Here is a 17,117-nt window from a genome sequence, read left to right as displayed (position 1 = left end):
GCGCCGCCGGGGCCGCCCGCGTCGGCGCCTGCGCGGAAAAGCGGCCGGATCAGGCGCGGCGGCGGGCGGCCCCAGGGCGTTCCCAGCAGCCCCCGCGGCGCTGAGGGGAGGGGGAAGGGAAGGGGGCCTCGCGGCGCGGCGGCCATGCCGAAATCCAAGCGGGACCGCAAGGGTGAGCGCCCCCCCCTTCTCCTCCCCCCGCGTCCTGCCGGTGCCTCCTCCGGCTTTAACGCGCCCTCTCTGCTCCGCTCCCCGCAGTGTCCCTGACGCGGACGCCCAGGAAGGGGCTGGAAGCCAAGCAGGCTCTCATCAGCGAGGTGAGTACGCGGCCGCGGCCTGCCCCCCCCCCCCCCCCCCGGCCAAGCCTCCCCTGACGGCTCCCGCCTCGCAGCTGCGGCAATGCGTGGACACCTACAAGCGTCTCTTCATCTTCTCCGTGGCCAACATGCGCAACGACAAGCTGAAGGACGTGAGAAACGCGTGGAAGCACAGCAGGTGAGCGGGCGGGTGGCGGTGGTGCGGCCCCGCTCGCCGGTCAGTCTCGCCGCCGGCACTGAGGCGCTTTTCCCTTTGCCGCCTCAGGATTTTCTTCGGGAAAAACAAGGTGATGATGGTGGCGCTAGGACGTGAGCCGGCCAGCGAGTACAAGGAGAATTTACACAAGGTACGTGTGGAAGGCCGAAGCGTTTCAGTGTCTGAGGTGTCTCACCCACGCCGGCTGTGTGGTGAACAGCTTGTCAAAACGGTTGCTTTTATTGTGGAATAAACTTCAAGTCAAGGCAAAGCTTTTCAGATCCCCTTTCTGTGTAGATTTTGTTCTTAACTTAGTGCATCAGTATCAAATAACACCTAAAAGCCCAAAAGTCAGGTTTGATTATGAGTAGAACTGACTGTACAGACTTCTGTATTATTGGGGTTTGTGGACTTTCGTAGCTGCACTGGGCCGAACGCCAGAAAACGACAAGCGCCTGGGCGCTGCCCCTAAGGTGTGCTGCTGGATCCCACGGATGGCTTATTTCTTCCAGGTCAGCAAACACCTGAGAGGTGAAGTCGGTCTCCTGTTCACTAATCGCACCAAAGATGAGGTGAATGAGTAAGTACGCGTGTGACTGACAGCTGTGATGCTGAACCACTGCACTTACTGCTGCTCTTAAAGCCGTGACGCTCTCATGGGGTTTTTCCCCCTTGTCTTGCTGTGGCACTGTAATGTTGAAGGCTGCAGCAGGGGAAAAGCTACGCTGCGATTACAAAGAGCACGGAAGGGTCATCCGTTTCGCGTGGCTCTGATAACGCAAAAGCTGAGCGCACGAGGACAGGGAACGCAGTAACAGCGCAACTCATCAATAGATGAGGATAGTTGTGGTGATTATGTGTGTTCATCTCCTGCCTGTAAATGGGGCTGATTGCGCTCTTTGCTTGCGTTTCTTCTGTTTGAATTTCACTCTTAATCTGTAACTTTCTTGCGTACTCACCTACCCCATGGAATTCTGTTATGGTCTTTTATTAGCCCGTTTTACATCTAAAGTTCCTCGGATATTTGCAACAATGGAGAGTACCACGAAGCTCACAGTTAAATGCTATCCTGATTTGCTCCCTGTTGAAGAGATCAGCCGGGAATGATCTCGGTCTCAGCCCACAGGATCTTCCTTCTGCAGCTAATGCTCTTGTCACCTGTCCCTTATCCTAGATGGTTCTCCCAGTTCAAAGAGGTGGACTTTGCCCGTGCAGGGAACAAGGCAACGTACACAGTGAGCCTGGACACAGGGCCCTTGGAGCAGTTTCCCCACTCCATGGAGCCTCAGCTACGGCAGCTGGGATTGCCAACGGCTTTAAAGAAAGGTAGGTGAACTTAATTCCCCTTCTGCCACTTAATTTTTACTTTACAAACTTTTGCTGCAAGTTGCTAAAGGTTACTGCCACCTTAGTAAGGTCTGTGCAGATGAGCTTTTTTTTTTTTTTTTTAGGAGAAGGTTAGATAGTAAGGTAGAATTGAAGGACAGTGTTTGAGAAAGTCTTAGTCCTGGCTTTGCATCCCTACTGGCTGGAGTGGGCTTATTCAGTATTTAGAAGCCTATTTCAAGAACTGATGCTTGCTACTAACTCATACATCTGCCCTGGTTACGCTCCTGTCTGTTCAAAACGCTGTCAGGTCAGAAAGTTGTCTTTCAGTTAGGAGCTGGCTTGTCATCTGCCACGGGCTTCACGTGGGATGGTGAATCAGGACTGGTGGGAAGTTCTGATCCATCCAACAGCTCTGAGCTGTTTTCCTCACAGGGAAACCCTCACAGGTTTTCCTCTCCCTTTTGTTCCTGCAGGAGTGGTGACGCTACTTTCAGATTATGAAGTCTGCAAAGAAGGGGACGTTCTGACCCCTGAACAAGCTCGTGTCCTGGTGAGTAATGCTTTAGCACGGCATCTGCATGAGCTAGTAGCTCCCCTGAATCTTTCCAGATACACAACCGTTGTTAACTGTTGGGTTTAATTTTCCCTGAGGGTTTGAGGTCTCAGACAAATGTGAACAGCACTTCTTGATCTGAATCAGTAGGATGCAGCTAATGTTCTTGTGCGTTCTTAACGCGCACGCCGAAACTCTGCTTTGGCTCTAAGGCAGTAGTACCAACAACTGAGGTTTAACAGCCAGTCTGAAGAGCTGGTAATCCAAAATGCAGTGGAGGCCGAGCTGGTCATTAAACAGTTACTACTTCAGTATTTCTTAAAAATTAACAATCAGCAAAATGAGCAACCCTGTACTAACTCTTGCCTATTAGAGAAAGTGACTGTTCTGCACAATGTTTCCCGAAACTAACTTAGGTAGTGCCCATACAGGAAGCTTTTGACGCTAGCTGTGAAACTAGAAGAGTATTAAATTGGAATAGACCTGAATTCATCTCTGAACCCTAGCCCCAAGCGTCTGCATTCAGATTTTCTGTCATTTTAAATCTAACAGTTACTTTGCTTCTTGCTTTGCTGCAGTCCCCATGTGGAAGAGTTACTTAGTGGAAGCATTTTAGCTAGGCTTGCCGCAGAGACGGCCGAGCAGGAATGACAGATGAGTGTGTCTCCTTTCCTAGAAACTCTTTGGCTATGAGATGGCAGAGTTCAAAGTGACCATCAAATTTGTGTGGAACTCCGAGACGGGAGACTTCCAGCAGCTTGAGGGAGACGCAGAGGCAGCGGAAGAGGAGGAGGAGGAGGAAGACGACAGCAATGAGGACTAGCGGCAGTCCTTGCATTTGGACACTAGACAGTTCTACTGTATTTCAGAGACAAAGGAAGAGGTGTTTTCCTTCCCTGCCTGCAGCAGGAAGACAAGGCTGATCAACTCAAACACGCTCTTCGTAAAGGATGATCTAATTATGTTTTTTTATATAAACCTATGTATAAAACTTTGGATTGTTGTCATTGCTGCTTGTTATTGATCAGATCCAGTGGTACTCAGAGACCGCATCAGATGTGAAAGCTAGGCAGAGCGTACGTAAAAATCTCTGTGCGTAAAAGTCTGAACAGTCTACTTGGCAGCAACAGAAGCTGCAGTCCCTCAGAAGAAGGGGCAGTTTCCGGGGAGATCCACTTCTGTTTCAACAGTCAACTTTCACATTTACAGTGGAGCCAACTCGGTAATGCTTTAACTTCTATTACATTAGGATTAATTTTGGTTCTAGACAGCCTGGGCCAAGTCTGTTTTTGAGTGCAGAGCTGAAGGCTCGAGCAGATGCTTCAGGTAGAAGCTTCCCTATCCACGCTACTTAGCAAAGCTTTAGTAGTTCATGATGCAGCTTACACATAGCGCACGTGACACCAGGTAAGATGTTAAGGAGTCATGTTTATCTTCTGCTACAGAAGAATCTATTTATTTCAATGTCTCTGAGCGCTGATAAGGAGAGGCCAACCACAGCAGAGCTGAAGGAACACACACAGGGGCTCTATCAAAGAACAGAAGCTGTATTTCCTGATAGAACTAGGGAGGTGAATGGTGCACGGACCAGCCACGCGGGGGGGGAAAAAGGGAAAAATCATTTAGGAAATAAGAGGTGCCAGTGCCTGGGGAACAGCGAAAGGAGGCAGCGTGCTCCTGGAGGTAGCTGATGGCCTGTCTTGCAGAAGTCACAGTCAGACTCCCAAGGTGCTGCCTCCAGGCTGACATCTTGAAATTCCTTATTCAGCCGGACTGAGCTTGGTGTCTGTTTTTTAATCTGAATTTGTGTCTCCTGTTCCAGCTTCTGATGTTGACAGATTGAAAGGAAGTCAGGTAGACAGTGCTGAACAGCTAAGCTGATGTAGCGAAGAGGAAGGTTGTTACCTCTAATACACCCCCTCCTACTGGCCAAACAAATTAAGGCTCTTTCATATGATGTTCAACTTAAAATACATCACCGACTCGTGTCCTGGCCACAGATTTCCTATCGGCTCATTGTTTCAAGGTTGGCTCTAGTCTTTTCAGGTATGCTTAGGCCCACAGCTGGGATACAGGAAACAAAGGTCCAAGGGTTTGGCCAAAGTCCCTTCCACAATGAAGGCAGCTCTCTGTTGTGCCTGCACCAGCTCCCCAGTCGCAGGACTCCTAGCTGCCACTAGAGCTGGATCGAGCTGTGGCAACATAAACCATAAGCTATGCTACAAATCAGAGATCAGGTCTGGGTTAGAGAAATATTTATTCATATACATAATTATTTAAAATTTAAGATACCATAATAACCGAAAGCAGCACAGTGGCCTTCACCCAGTTAATCTTTTTCCCATATCAACGGCATCTTTAAATCATAATACACGCTGTGCAGAAGTGAAGGTGCATGAGGGGAGAAAGAATAAGGCACGGCCTGCACAAGTGCCAACAGTGTTAGTGTAGGTACAAGAAAGGCTGATCCTACAAGTTTCAGTCACATAGGAAAATCACAACCTATTGGTGTGGTTTCTAGCAAATCTGATTATGTAGCCCCTTGGCACCAGCCTTCTTTTCCCTGCCCTAATTCCTAGCGGAAGTAGTTGGGGCAGTCATGAGCAGTGAGGTTCCAGGCTTTATCAAACGCTTCCACTACAGCCGGGAGCAGAGGACCCTCCTCACTGTAGTCAAGGTTCTGCTCTAGCTGCTCCAAGTTGGACATGCCAATAATCACCGTATCTCCGAGGGAACCCTGTAAAGCGGTAAGAGGAATTGCCCATCCCGAAAGAAACCTAATTCACCTCCTGAGCCAGCGCAGGCCAATCTTTAAACGTTTCTTTCGAGCAACACAGTAAAGCAGTAACTATGGGATGTTTAGACAACTGACGCAATGAAGCTCTGCTTACAAGGCCAGAACCTTGCAAGTCACCATCTCCACAACATGGCAATTCCTCAAAAGCTGCCCATTACTACTCTGGGTGGCCGGAGGGACATTTGGGGGAGATGGGGAATATAACATTTAATTTCCTAGCCCAGTGAAAAGCCAAGTTATCTTCTCACAGGGAAATTGCCTGGGTGGGAAGCCAAGACCATAGCAACTGGCACTTAAAATCTTCCACCTTCCAGTCCCATGAACGCAAGATAGGATGCAGAAAGGTAAAGCTGCCTCACTCCTACAGTTGTCTGCATCCCAACAGCCTGGCAAGCACAGCCCATACAGCAGTGCTCGTTTTGGAGCACCACAAGCCCGAGGGACACGTAGATGAAAAGATAACTGTTTGTACACAGTCGTTTCCCAGTTCTGGTGCTGCTGTGCAGACTGCTGTCTACAGCAGTATCAGAGCTCTTACCTGAAGTTTGGAGTGATTGTATATCCAGCGCAAAGCAGCAGAAGTCAGGCTTGGTGGATTGGAACCGTAAGCATCCTTTAGAGCTCTTTCTACTAGGGCAATTGCTTCAAAATGGTGCTTTTTCCAGTATCTGCAACAAGGGAAAGGAATGTTATTGCCTCCGAGACCTCTGGTTTCCTCTAATGAATCATACATCTATATTCCAAGCGAGTACGAAAGGCTTTCAGAAGGTTTCATACAGCTCTTCCTAGCCTCTGAGGACTTCACAGTAAGTTGGGAGGAAGTTGAGCCTAAAAGCCTCTCCACAAAGCTTAAACACAAGCCGTGGCCCCAACCGCATTCGAAAGAAGGAAGATGCTCAGCACCCTGTTACCCAGGTCCCAAAGAGGGGCAGCATAAAGGCTGCCCTGCAGCAGCCCGGAGAGGATGCAAGCCTGCGGACATAATCACCGGACAAGCTTTGGTCAGTTCTGCTGCTTCCTAACCGATTATTAGGTTTTGGAGGCAGCCATTCCTGCCCCATCTCCCTGCTCTTCTATTAGCTGAAAACATACCTGTCCCTGTAGACCTTAGCCCAGTCATTCCCAAAAAACCTTCCAGCAGGCTGGTTTGTATCTTTGTCCTCATACTTGTACTTGCCTGTCAGCAGTCCTCCTGCAAAGGGTCAGCAACACGTTAGCGATGGGCTGGCTCTTCTATAGCCTGCGTTTCATGAATTTTAGTCTCCAAGCCTCCATGACCACCCACAGCTCTACAGGCAGGGTCTGTCCAGCAGCACTGGCCTGGAGGCCAAGGAAGGAATGGACCGAATGTGGCTGTTCCAATTTGCAGATGTAAAAATGAACCCTGATCGATCACCCTTGTAATCCATCAGTGACAACTGCCATCTCCAATTCTGAGTCACAAAATCAATCCACAGCCGGAGTAAGGCAGCAGCCCGACAGCTCCGACACGTACAACGCCTTAACAAAAGCTGAGGGCTGCAGAACAATTTCTTGGCTCTTTTTGGCGTACCGTGGCCATGGCCCTCCCAGCCTCCGTGACCCCACGCACAGCTCCTCACCCTCACCCATCCTCCCCGTACCAGCCAGCGGATTGTAGGCGTAGAACCGCAATCCGTAGTATCTCAGGCAAGGAAACAGCTCGGTCTCCACCTGGCGAGTGGTTGCATTGTACATGCCCTGCCACAAATATGAAGGGGACAAAGAACTTCAAACACTAGCTCACAACAGTGGTGATTTGCACAGAATAGCTTCAGGCCTCCTGGCACAAATCCTGGCTAGTAAGTCATGACTTACGTCCGCTTATCGGATGGTACCTAGGTATGATATAGCAGTGACACCAAGTCTGGGCTGCACGCATCAGCAACAACGCAGTTAATGCTGAGAGTAATGCATTTCTGCGCCTTGTTCTGCTTTTCCTCTCATCTTAATTTCTGCTCAGAAATAAAACGTGGTGTTTTGGGACCTGTCCTCATGGCCAAATACACAGTCTGGGAAAATGCAGGTCTGTTTAACCTTTTCACCAGTTCCTGAAAAAACAATGGATCTGTAGCAGCCAAATGTCAGAATTTCAAAGCTTGAATACCTGTAGACTGACTCCCACTAAACAGCGTGCGAGTGCCCCAATCTATGAATCACAGCTTTATCAATGGTGCACCAAAGGAGCCGGAACAGCCTTTTCCCCACCCTTGCCTAACAATATTATATCTTATCCAGAAGGGATCAGAACAGAGAGGCTTCAGGTCACAGAAGGTTATTATCTGCTTAGCAACAAATTCTCTAAATGATTGCTCAATAACGCAAAAACTTTAAGTTCCATATCAAGGGAGTTACTGACACAGACAACAAACACATACTCAGCTTTATCTGAGAAATGACCTCACCCCACTTTCTAATCATGCGTGTCCTGAAGGGACTTCCCAGACTAACTGCAGCAGCTTCCTGTTCTGTGTTTACATCTGGCACCTTGCGGCCTGTTCCAGGATTAGGGGCTCCCACACCCCACCTCATGGTGACCGACCAGATGTCACTGCAACAACACAGGCAACCTGCCATCAGCTGTTTTGATCTGAAGCCTCAGATTCTTTTGGGTTGACTCGTCTCAGCCTCCACAAAAGATGCGCTGGCCCGTGGCAAGCCCACGTCCCTCACCTGGTACACAGTTGGGATCACCCACTTGTTGTGTTTACAGATGGTGCAGATTTCTGCTACCTCCCACGCCGCATAGTTTGATAGACCGAGCTCTTTGAACTTTCCCTGTAAAGGAATGAAAGGGTATTTAATTCCAGTTTTAAGGAGTACGTTTGTACATACACGGTGCTAATGCATACAGTGAAAAAGAGCCACCAAATTTTAGTCCCCAGAGCTCTCCGTTCATCCCTGTTTACCTCTTCCAGATGAAGATGAATTATAAGATCTCACAAAAATATTTCCCCTATTTTGTTAATTCACACCTTCTAATTTAAATGGCGTTTGTTTGATTTAAATGACATTGACGAAGAGAATGAACTCTTCTTCGCTCATTACCAGCACTAACTTTAACCTAGTGAGTTTATACAGCAGAAAGCAAAGTTCGAACGTTCTAACGCTTGCCAAGAGCTCTTGAGAGCAAAGTGCATCACGTGAACAAGCAAAAGAGTATCAGTTGTTTTGCCCTTCCCCAGTCCGCTGTGTTCCCTTTTGCTTTTTGTTCCTTTGTGGTTTTTTGTGCAACCCCCAGGCTGAAGGGCACAACAAGCAGCCCTGATTTAAAAAGGGGGTAGGAAGGAATTGAGAGGTGGTCCGGGCTTGGCCTTCCCCCTTTTACTTCTTTGTGCAGCTCATTGCAGCCACGCAGCGTCTCCTCCACTGGAGTCCCGTGGTCAGGGGCGTGGAGGTAGAAGAGCTCCACGCTCTTCCTCCCCAGCCGCTCCAGAGACGTCTCCAGCTGCGACCGGACGCTCTCAGGCTTCAGCGTGTTCCCCTCCCACGGATTGGCCTTGGTGGCGATTTCCACTGACAGGAGAGAGGAAGAAAGGCGGCACATAAACAGGGAGGAAGGCGCACGCTGCAAGGGGGAGGCCCTGCTTCTCAGGGGCCGGGGTCGGACTTTCCCCGGGTCGGCCCTCACACGGGAGCCCCTTCCCTCAGGGACCGGGGGTGACCGTTACACTCCCTTCCCTCAGGGATCGGGGGCGACCGTTACGCTGCGACCGTTACACTCCCTTCCCTCAGGGATCAGGGTTGAGCGTTACACCCCCTTCCCTCAGGGACCAGCGGTGACCGTTACGCGGCGACCGTTAGGCCCCCTTCCCTCAGGGATCAGGGGCGACCCTACCCCTCCCCGGGGCCCCGGGGCCGCCCCCCTGCCCCGTACCCGGCGGGCCACCGGCGGCCAGCAGCGTCCCCAGGATGCGCTCGGAGCTGCCGCCCGCGTACATGTGGGCGGTATCGAGGAGGCGGAGGCCGCGGGCCAGGAAGGCCCGCAGCAGCGCCGCGCTATCCTCGGGCCCCGCGCGCCGCCCCATCTCCATGGTGCCCAGCACCGTGCCGGGCCGCGCGCCCGCCGCCATAGCTGCCATAGCCGCCCGTCTCATGCCGCCGCGCATGCGCGCCGGCCGGGGGGCGGGGCGACGGCAAGTTCCCGCCTTCCCGACCCCGCCGCCGCCGGAAGGGGCGGGGCCTCGGCGGCGGTTAAAAGCCCCAACGGCCGGTGACTAACAGCTGTGGCTGTGCTTGCTGCTCCGCGCCGGCTCCGCTGCCGGTAGGTGCCTCGGGCCTCGCGGGCCCGGTTCCCCCCCCTTCTCGGTGGGCAGAGCCGCCTGCTCAGGCCCGGGGCCGCCGGCGCGCCGCTCCCACGGGCCCGTTTTCCTCTGTTTTTCCCTCAGGTTCTGCCTGGCCGTCGAGGAGCTGCCTCCCCTCGCGCCATGGACGGCGGCGGCCTCGCTGACTGCCCCAACGGCTCGCGCTGGGTGCGCGACGTGTTCAGCGAGTGCGCCCGCGACGGCCGCGATGTGGCCAGCGTCGTGCTGGGGCTGGTGTCCATCGGCTGCTTCGCTGCCGCCTCCTTCCCGTGGGTAACGCGCCGCGGCCGGGCCTGTGCAAACCGGCTCCTGAGCACGACTTGCCCCAAATCACTGAATTTACCCTCAAAAGCGAGGTGGGCTTGGAAAAGCTGGGTTTAAAGAGGACTGAGAGGGAGGGGGAAGCAGCCAGCCTGGCCCCAAAGCTTTGCTGGCTTTTATAGCCACTATAATAACACACCTAAGCCAATTGCTGTGTCACGGTTGCAGGTTATATGTGCTGAGCAAATGTCCCCAGATACCCCGGGCTGCTTGTAGGTTGGGGACAGCTATAGCGGAGGGGTGTGTGGAGGGCTTTGCTCTGTCTTGGTTTATCTTCAGCTTATTTCATAACTAGAGAGGCCTCGGTGCAACTTCTCCTTGCTGCAGAGCAGGGTTGCAAGTGCAGGGCGCCTTGGTTGCTTTCTGCGAGTGTCCTGCTGTGAGTCACCCTCAGATCACGAGGGCTTGAGCACAGCAGTTTGCTGTAAATGCTGGGCTTGTCCTTGCTTGTGGTGGGAGAAGGGAGACGGGGCCCAGCTGAGGAGTGCTGGCCTGCAGGGAGTCACTTCCCACTCTCCCAGGGTGCTGTGGAGAAACATGAGCGTCCAGCGCAGGGCTTTGCTGGGAAACTATGGCCGGGTTATGGTGGAGCGCATAGGTGCTGCTATAGATTGGTGCCTGTGCCCAAGTGCTTTAGCTCAACTAGCAGGAGATGCTTCCTAAATGAGGGAGGTGGCAACTGCAGACTGCTCTGCCCTGGGTCGGAGCAAATGAAGAATCCTGGGGCGCTTCCTGGGTAGCGCTGAGCTGCTGCCTGGAGTTAAGGGTTTGTGTCTGTGCTTAAATCCCTCTCTGCAGGCAGTTTTACCAAGCCTGCAAGACTGGTATCATGGACCAGGCGCTATCCATCTACTTCCTGCTGGGATGGCTGGGCGGAGATCTCCTAAATCTCATCGGCTCCTTCCTGGCTAATCAGCTGCCCCTGCAGGTACCCACTGACTTGGCAGGGGCTGGCTCCCAAATATCCCGAGCCCCAGGAAGGAGGGAAGGGTGAGGAGAGGGCGAATGCGGCACAGCCTGCTCTGTCTGCCTGGCAGCTCCCTCTCTTTGCTTCAGCGCTGGGACCTGGCGGCCCGAGGGCTGCTCGTATCCCTTCTCCCCGGGGACACGCTGCTCAAGGCTGCTCGCCCCTCTCGGACAGGAAGTCGGAGCTGTCGCGGCAGCTAGCGGCACGCAGCGCTTGCTGGGGGTGGAGGGAAGTCCCCAGCTGGGACTGGTGTGCGGAGGGAGCCCTTCTCATGAGACAACCAACCTGTCCTTCTCCCGCAGGTTTACACCGCTGTTTACTACGTGCTGGCAGACCTGGTCATGCTGTCTCTGTACGGCTACTACAAAGCCAAGAACCAAAGCGGAGGATGTGAGTTATGGTTACAAGCACAGCCGGACGGTGCTCTCCCTTTCCAACATCTTTAAAGCTTGCTTATCCTTCGCTACGGAGGCAGGAGAGCGTAGCCAAGGGGAGCAATCCTCAGGGGAGATCCGTCTGGGCAGTGCTACTTTGGAGACGTGTTAATATTGCTATTAAGTGCCTCTGCTTGCTGACTTGTGCCCTCATCTGAGCACCTGTGAAAGCAGCACCATTTTAAAAACATGCTGCAGGTCCCAAATAAGAAACTGTGCGCGGTGTCTGGGTTGAAACTAAACCCCTGGTGACTTGTATAAGCACAGAAGGAAAAGACTTGCCCATGGTCATGCAGCATCTCCGTGTTGGAGGTCTCTTGAATCTCAGGCCAGTACCTTAAGGGAAGGGGGAAGGTTTTGGCTGTAGCTGTGCTGTCAGTCACCTGCTGGTTCTGGGGTGGGTGGCCTTCTTGCAAGCAAGGGCAGCCTTGACACTATGGAGAGGCCTCAGGAAGCACTTCATCCCTGTTTGGATGGGGTTAAAAAAAGGGAGAAGGGGAACCTGTTTAGCTGCACTGCAGGTCTTACACAGCTGGAGAGAAAAGCCGCTTTTCAGGGTAGTGGCTTCCTGTGTGCTACAAACAGGAATCCCTCGGGACCCTGAAACTTCTTTAACTTATTAAGCTGGCTGAAACTTATTAAGCAGATTGGCAGAAAACCCACCAACTATAGTTATATCAGTGTTGGAGGACTTATTTACAGGATCTAATACAAACGGAGCCCTCCTTACTGCTCTCCCTCATTGGGGTGGGCTGTACAGCTGAAGCCAGAATGGCCAGAACTAGTAACAGGAATGCAAGGGCCTTAAAAATCTTCGGAGCAGCCTGTAAATCCAGTTGGACAACATCTGGCTGAGATAGGAGAGTTAGAAAGGAAAAACAGTGTCAACAGGCAAGTTCAGCTGTTGAAGAGCTTGGCATGGTAGGGATTTGAACTTGTACTGCTGTGACTTAAGGCAGCGAAAAGCCTCGAGATGGGCGGGATGATTTTCAAAAGAACCCTAAAACCAGAGAAACTTTACTATTCTTGGTCAGCTCAGATAGGAACAGTTTCCTCCCAGATAACTTGAGAATCGCCCTTATCGCTGTGAGATAAAAAGCCCAGGCAAGTTATTGCCCTCGTTATGTGGTACTAACTCTGCAGCCACAGACAAAGATAAGAGCTCTAACTTCTCACTCAGCAGTATTCCTCCCCGGAGGGCTGGCAGAGGGTAGAGGTGGTCACCCTCTGGGCTGACAAATGAGCCCTCCCTAATGACCTCTGCTTGTTCCTCTGCAGTCCGTGCTCCGATCAACGCAGCCTTTGTCTTCCTTTTCCTGGGAACAGTGTCAACCATGTCCTTCCTGGGCAGAGACACCGGCTTGGTGCCGGAACCGGTGACGTTCAAAGGGAGGGCTCTTCTGGCCACTGGCGTGCAGGAGTCTGGGTATACGGTGAGCTGGTTCCTAAATCTGGGTAGTGAAGAGGGAAGAGAAGAGACAAACAGTTCATGGGGGTGGGAATATTAAGCAGCAGGGAATCATATCTGCTGCTTAAGATCCTTGGCAGCACCAATGTAATCCCACTTCAGGTTGGGATTAGCCAGGCAAGGTACAGTCACAATTGCTGTTGTGCGGATCAGCAGCTCCGGTAAGCGAGCATATTCCTGAAAACACACACATTGGTCATGGCCTGCCTTGCCTTGCAGCCGTTCACCAGGAATGAAATCATCGGCTTCACCATCGGCTCCATCTCCTCCGTGCTGTACCTGTGCTCCCGACTGCCCCAGATTTATACTAACGTAAGTGCTGTGCGCAGACGGGGAGGACAGCAGCCTGGTCCTGGGCTTTTTCAGCTTGAGATGACAAATTAAAGAGAGGTAGTGGGGTATTTACTTGGGATCCTGATTTTTCTCCCCTCCCTTTGAAATTAAAATATTTTGAGAGTGGGGCTTTCATTTTTTTCTTTATTTACAAGCAGAAGGGGGAACTGAAAGGCACTTGAGTCAGTGCTTTTTTTTTTTTCTTCAGTACAAGAGGAAATCGACTGTTGGGGTCTCCTACTCCCTCTTTGCTCTGGTGATGCTGGGGAACACACTGTACGGTGTCAGCGTGCTCCTGAAGAACCCGGAGCCGGGGCAAAGCGAAGGCGACTACATCCTACACCATCTTCCCTGGCTCATCGGCAGCCTGGGCGTCCTCTTGCTTGACGTGATTGTATCCTTCCTCCCTCACATGTTAGTGACTAATTTAGTGTTGCAACAGCTAAATGCTTCAGACGCTTATTTGCATGAGGCTGTTTGGGCTGTTTCCACATTAAAGCCTCTGACTGGTGTGAGCATCCTTTTTTGGGTGGTAAGGCCTAGCTCATCATGTGGACCGTGATGCTTCTCCATGTGTGGAGCCTTAACCCTTCCCCAGATCTCTTTCCAGTTCCTTGCTTACCAGAGAGGAAGGCCTGGTGCTGGAGAGGAGAGAGAGGCCCTTCTTGGCGAGCAGGATGAACCCTCTGACAGCTGACCAAGGGGACTGGTCCTGGCGCGAGGACGAGAAGATGCAGGTGAGAAAGCTGACCTTCAGGCCAAGCAAACTGGGCTCTCGATCCTGTCATCTTTGGCCCTTGGGAGAGGAGGCCACAAACCAGGGAGTGATGTGTTGTGCTGCTAAGGTGTCCTGCCTGCCCAGGACTCTGCTGGGAAACCTCACACCTCGTTGATACCAATGATGCTAACGGGATAAACAGGGAAGAACTAGATACCTCAGATGGTTGCTCTTCACTGCTCTGGAGCCCCACAGCTGAACTTGGTCACTTCTGCTTCCTGTACTGTGTCTCGAAGGTGACCTCGAGCTTCCCTGTTACTGGCAAAAGTGAAAAGAGCCCAAGGAGCTGTGGGGAGGGGACAGAGCCAAGAGTGGCCTGTCACTGACACGCGCACCACTTCCCTTCTGCCCTTCACTTGCTGCTGCACTCTTGCATCTCCACCGCTGCACTTCTGGAAGAGCCGGCAGTGAGGGGAACTGGTGAGGAGGGGGAGTAGCAAAAGTGTTTTAATCCACACGTATGTATTTTAATTGCCATGGCTCACAGTTCCATAAAAACAAGTCCTTGTCCCCCTGTGCCTCCATTGCTTTTGTTTGGTGGGTTTATCTGGCTGTTGCTGCCTCTTCATTAGCTTCTCATTCCCCCTTTCTCTGAAATGCATGGACTTTGATTTCGTCTCACCTAGTCTTTGACTGGGGCTTCTTGGAGCAAGCTAGAGCCTTTCTTTTTGCTTTGCCTCTAGTGCAACAAAGTAGGCAGAAGCAGGGGAAGAGACCTATTTGTGTCCATGTCCTGCTTGGTTACTATCAGTCTTTACATGAGAGAAACAGCTCCTTGTTGATGTGCAAACTGTTACATGAGTGGGGAATGTGGTTTTTCAGCAAGGCCACAGTCCTGGCCGCTGGCTTTCTGCTCAGTTTGGTTTTAGTCCCATTCTCTCTGTCAAACTTATTCCTGATTCCTCTGTCCCATCTCCTCTCCTGCGGTGTTGCCCACAAGCGCTATGCTGCATTGGCTGAGGGCTAGACAGGAGAAAGGATCTTCCTTTTCCCATTACCTATGTTTGCTTTTATCAACTCCCAGGTCTGACCCTTCCCCGCTGCTCATCCCCTGAGCACCCCTGCTTTAAGCCCTCTTGGATTTTTATCATCACTGCTTTACTCTTCCCCAGCCTGTCCTGTGACATCCACCCTTCCCTGGGAAGGGGAAGTCGTTCCTCCCATGTCCTCACCAAGCTGCAGCTCCATTTTTACACAATGCAGCCCTGACCTATGACAAAATAAGGGGTCAAACCACTAAATATGTGTCAAACTACAGCAGCAGGTTGACTAAAACAAAAATGGGGCCTCTGAATTTATCAAGCTGACCTGGGGGGGGGGGGGGGAAGAATAGGACTGATTTGGCATGTGCATGTAAATGAAGAGCCTTGTCTTGGCTCTCCACCCCACTGGATAACTGGCATGTGCTGGTTAGTAGGAGCTTTTTTTTACTGCCAGCTAAACAAGCTTTAATAAAGGAGGCAAAAATATAACTTAATTCCTTCCCCCCAGGTGCAATTGAAGTGCAGACAAGGATGATGCTGCTTTAGGGCTTCCTTAACTCAAACCCACCCAGTTTAGGTAAGATGGGAGCAAGGTGAAACAGCCACTGATGCTCTGCGGGCGGTGGAGTGAATTTACACGCTAGCAGCCATCTAGTTGATGGCGGATGGAAACAAATGTCTTGCAGCGACCCAAAGAAGCTCTCGCCGAGGTTATCGTCCCTCCGAGGCTGCCACACAGCCCTGTTGCCAAAAGAGCTTGTAACTTAGGATTTGACAAATAGGTGAGCGATACAACATACCAGGAAAGGCACAGGCATGAATGAACTTGCCCCAAAGCCGCAAAATAACTCGGGAAGTTGCAGACTTGCAGAAGCCAAGCCTGATCTGGAGGTCTGTACCTAAAACCTTTGCTTACGCTGCTTCAAGAAGGAAGAGGAATAAAGCGATGCGCTAGCTGCACCTTGCTTATGGATTATACCTGCACAACCATTCGGGGAGAAGGGCATATCCTCTGCACACCCCGAGGCTATACATTAAATTCATCTGAAATTAAATGCTCTTTCATTTGGCTTGTGTGCATAGGGACAGTTTTGGGGAAGGAAGCAACCCCCCCCCACACACACACTCCAGACTGTTCACACGCATTCCCGCTGCAATCAGAAACAGTGGCGAGGAACCAAGCGGCTCCCCCCTCCCTGGTTCACATGCTATTTTTCCAGCTTTGAGAGTTCGTGCAAACATATCTCCGACATCAAAGAAGGTCTTCCTGGGAGAGACCCGAGAGGCAACACCAACGAAACCCAACGCGCTCCCTTGGGGTTGCCGGCTTTGAGGCGAGCATCTGCGCGCTCCCTTCCTCCCGCCTGCATCCCATATGAGTCACATTAGAGCCCAGAGGCCCCTGGGTAAATACTTCGGCACGGGACTGTAATCACCTGCAGATGTCTGGATGTTAAATGGGTCACGTTGGAAAAGCAAAATTAGAGTAAAATTAGAGCATGTTAATCAATATTAATGCCAACAGGCACACTTTGCTTTCGCTGCGGTTCAGCCAAAGGCTAATGCCATGGGCCACGGGCCGGAAGAGCCTAACAGGTATTTGCTCTCTCTTCCTGTATTTCACCAGGATTAAGAGTTCATTAAGCGCACAGACAGGACGCGGCAGCAGACCTGAAGCTGTGCAAGGTATGTCTCCGAGCACCAGCTGCTTTAATAAGCCCTTTAGGCCATATTTTTGTTTGGGCAGAGGGAAGGTCTGGACCAGGTTCACAAATCACGCAGGGACGCCCCGAGCAGCCTTGCGCTAGCATCAGCGATCAGAACCAGCGCGCTTAAAACCGCCGTGCGCCAAAAAGCCTCTCCTCTGCCCGCAGCAGTGCTTTAACACACCGGTTTTCCCCGTTTTTTAACGCACGCAATAAAGCCAGGCTTCTTCTCCTCCCGACGCATCTGTTTCACGTTTGCTGGCTGCCTGCAGCGTCGGTCCCAGCGTGCGGTGGGATGCCAACTTCCGGATGCCAACGGCTTCAAAGTCCGGCAAGCTAATGAGCAACGCGGCGGCGTGACGCTCCAGGCGCGAAGAGCAGCGGTACGTTGAACCCGGCTTGAAACAAAGACGTCCGAGCCGATGGGGTCGCGAGAGAGAAAAAGAGCTTTGGTGCTTTCTGCAGGCATAAAATATAATGCAGAGGCCGTTTGGATTTCCAGGCTTGGCGTTCGCCTTTGCGTTCGAGCGCATCTACCTACGGACAGAGCAATTGCTTCCAGTTGCTGTGAAGGAAGGTGCTTACGGCACAAACCCCAAGTAACGCAGCCGGA

General features: G+C 51.9%; 3 protein-coding genes across 4 annotated transcripts; 2 read left to right on the top strand and 1 right to left on the bottom strand.

Annotated features, from left to right (window-relative positions):
- The first annotated feature begins 99 nt into the window (after positions 1-99).
- MRTO4 (MRT4 homolog, ribosome maturation factor) lies at positions 100-3,391 on the top strand. Its single transcript, XM_067311143.1, has 8 exons — positions 100-172; positions 259-317; positions 392-495; positions 583-664; positions 1,026-1,093; positions 1,688-1,839; positions 2,316-2,392; positions 3,072-3,391. The coding sequence occupies exons 1-8, from the start codon at positions 145-147 to the stop codon at positions 3,216-3,218; spliced, it is 717 nt and encodes a 238-aa protein (XP_067167244.1). The 5' UTR covers positions 100-144; the 3' UTR covers positions 3,219-3,391.
- Positions 3,392-4,633: 1,242 nt separating this feature from the next.
- Positions 4,634-9,295, bottom strand: AKR7A2 (aldo-keto reductase family 7 member A2). The gene is made up of 7 exons (XM_067311113.1): positions 9,088-9,295; positions 8,539-8,726; positions 7,884-7,988; positions 6,815-6,911; positions 6,285-6,384; positions 5,731-5,860; positions 4,634-5,132 (listed from the first exon to the last, which is right to left on the bottom strand). The coding sequence occupies exons 1-7, from the start codon at positions 9,290-9,292 to the stop codon at positions 4,971-4,973; spliced, it is 987 nt and encodes a 328-aa protein (XP_067167214.1). The 5' UTR covers positions 9,293-9,295; the 3' UTR covers positions 4,634-4,970.
- Positions 9,296-9,393: 98 nt separating this feature from the next.
- SLC66A1 (solute carrier family 66 member 1) lies at positions 9,394-14,494 on the top strand. Of its 2 annotated transcripts, XM_067310911.1 has the most exons (8): positions 9,394-9,474; positions 9,599-9,783; positions 10,634-10,763; positions 11,105-11,192; positions 12,515-12,669; positions 12,924-13,016; positions 13,246-13,431; positions 13,636-14,494. In XM_067310911.1, the coding sequence occupies exons 2-8, from the start codon at positions 9,638-9,640 to the stop codon at positions 13,732-13,734; spliced, it is 897 nt and encodes a 298-aa protein (XP_067167012.1). In that variant the 5' UTR covers positions 9,394-9,474; positions 9,599-9,637; the 3' UTR covers positions 13,735-14,494. The 2 variants fall into 2 exon arrangements, with proteins under 2 accessions (XP_067167012.1, XP_067167013.1); XM_067310912.1 differs by lacking the exon at positions 12,924-13,016.
- Positions 14,495-17,117: the final 2,623 nt, after the last annotated feature.

The sequence above is a fragment of the Apteryx mantelli genome, chromosome 26, assembly GCF_036417845.1.
Source record: "Apteryx mantelli isolate bAptMan1 chromosome 26, bAptMan1.hap1, whole genome shotgun sequence".
NCBI lineage: Eukaryota > Metazoa > Chordata > Aves > Apterygiformes > Apterygidae > Apteryx > Apteryx mantelli.
Note: the sequence above shows the minus strand (reverse complement) of the source record. Positions and strands in the feature narration are given on the sequence as shown.

Excerpts from the sequence above, each read along its gene's own strand:
- MRTO4 (XM_067311143.1), top strand. The coding sequence starts at position 145 with ATGCCGAAATCCAAGCGGGACCGCAAGG. Across the intron at positions 496-582 it reads AACGCGTGGAAGCACAGCAG|GATTTTCTTCGGGAAAAACA; the intron begins GTGAGCGGGCGG and ends TTGCCGCCTCAG. Across the intron at positions 665-1,025 it reads ACAAGGAGAATTTACACAAG|GTCAGCAAACACCTGAGAGG; the intron begins GTACGTGTGGAA and ends TATTTCTTCCAG.
- AKR7A2 (XM_067311113.1), bottom strand. The coding sequence starts at position 9,292 with ATGGCAGCTATGGCGGCGGGCGCGCGGCCCGGCACGGTGCTGGGCACC. Across the intron at positions 8,727-9,087 it reads GGCCGCCGGTGGCCCGCCGG|TGGAAATCGCCACCAAGGCC; the intron begins GTACGGGGCAGG and ends CTCTCCTGTCAG. Across the intron at positions 6,385-6,814 it reads CGCCTACAATCCGCTGGCTG|GAGGACTGCTGACAGGCAAG; the intron begins GTACGGGGAGGA and ends GACCCTTTGCAG.
- SLC66A1 (XM_067310911.1), top strand. The coding sequence starts at position 9,638 with ATGGACGGCGGCGGCCTCGCTGACTGCCCCAACGGCTCGCGCTGGGTG. Across the intron at positions 10,764-11,104 it reads CTAATCAGCTGCCCCTGCAG|GTTTACACCGCTGTTTACTA; the intron begins GTACCCACTGAC and ends CTTCTCCCGCAG. Across the intron at positions 13,017-13,245 it reads TGCCCCAGATTTATACTAAC|TACAAGAGGAAATCGACTGT; the intron begins GTAAGTGCTGTG and ends TTTTTTCTTCAG.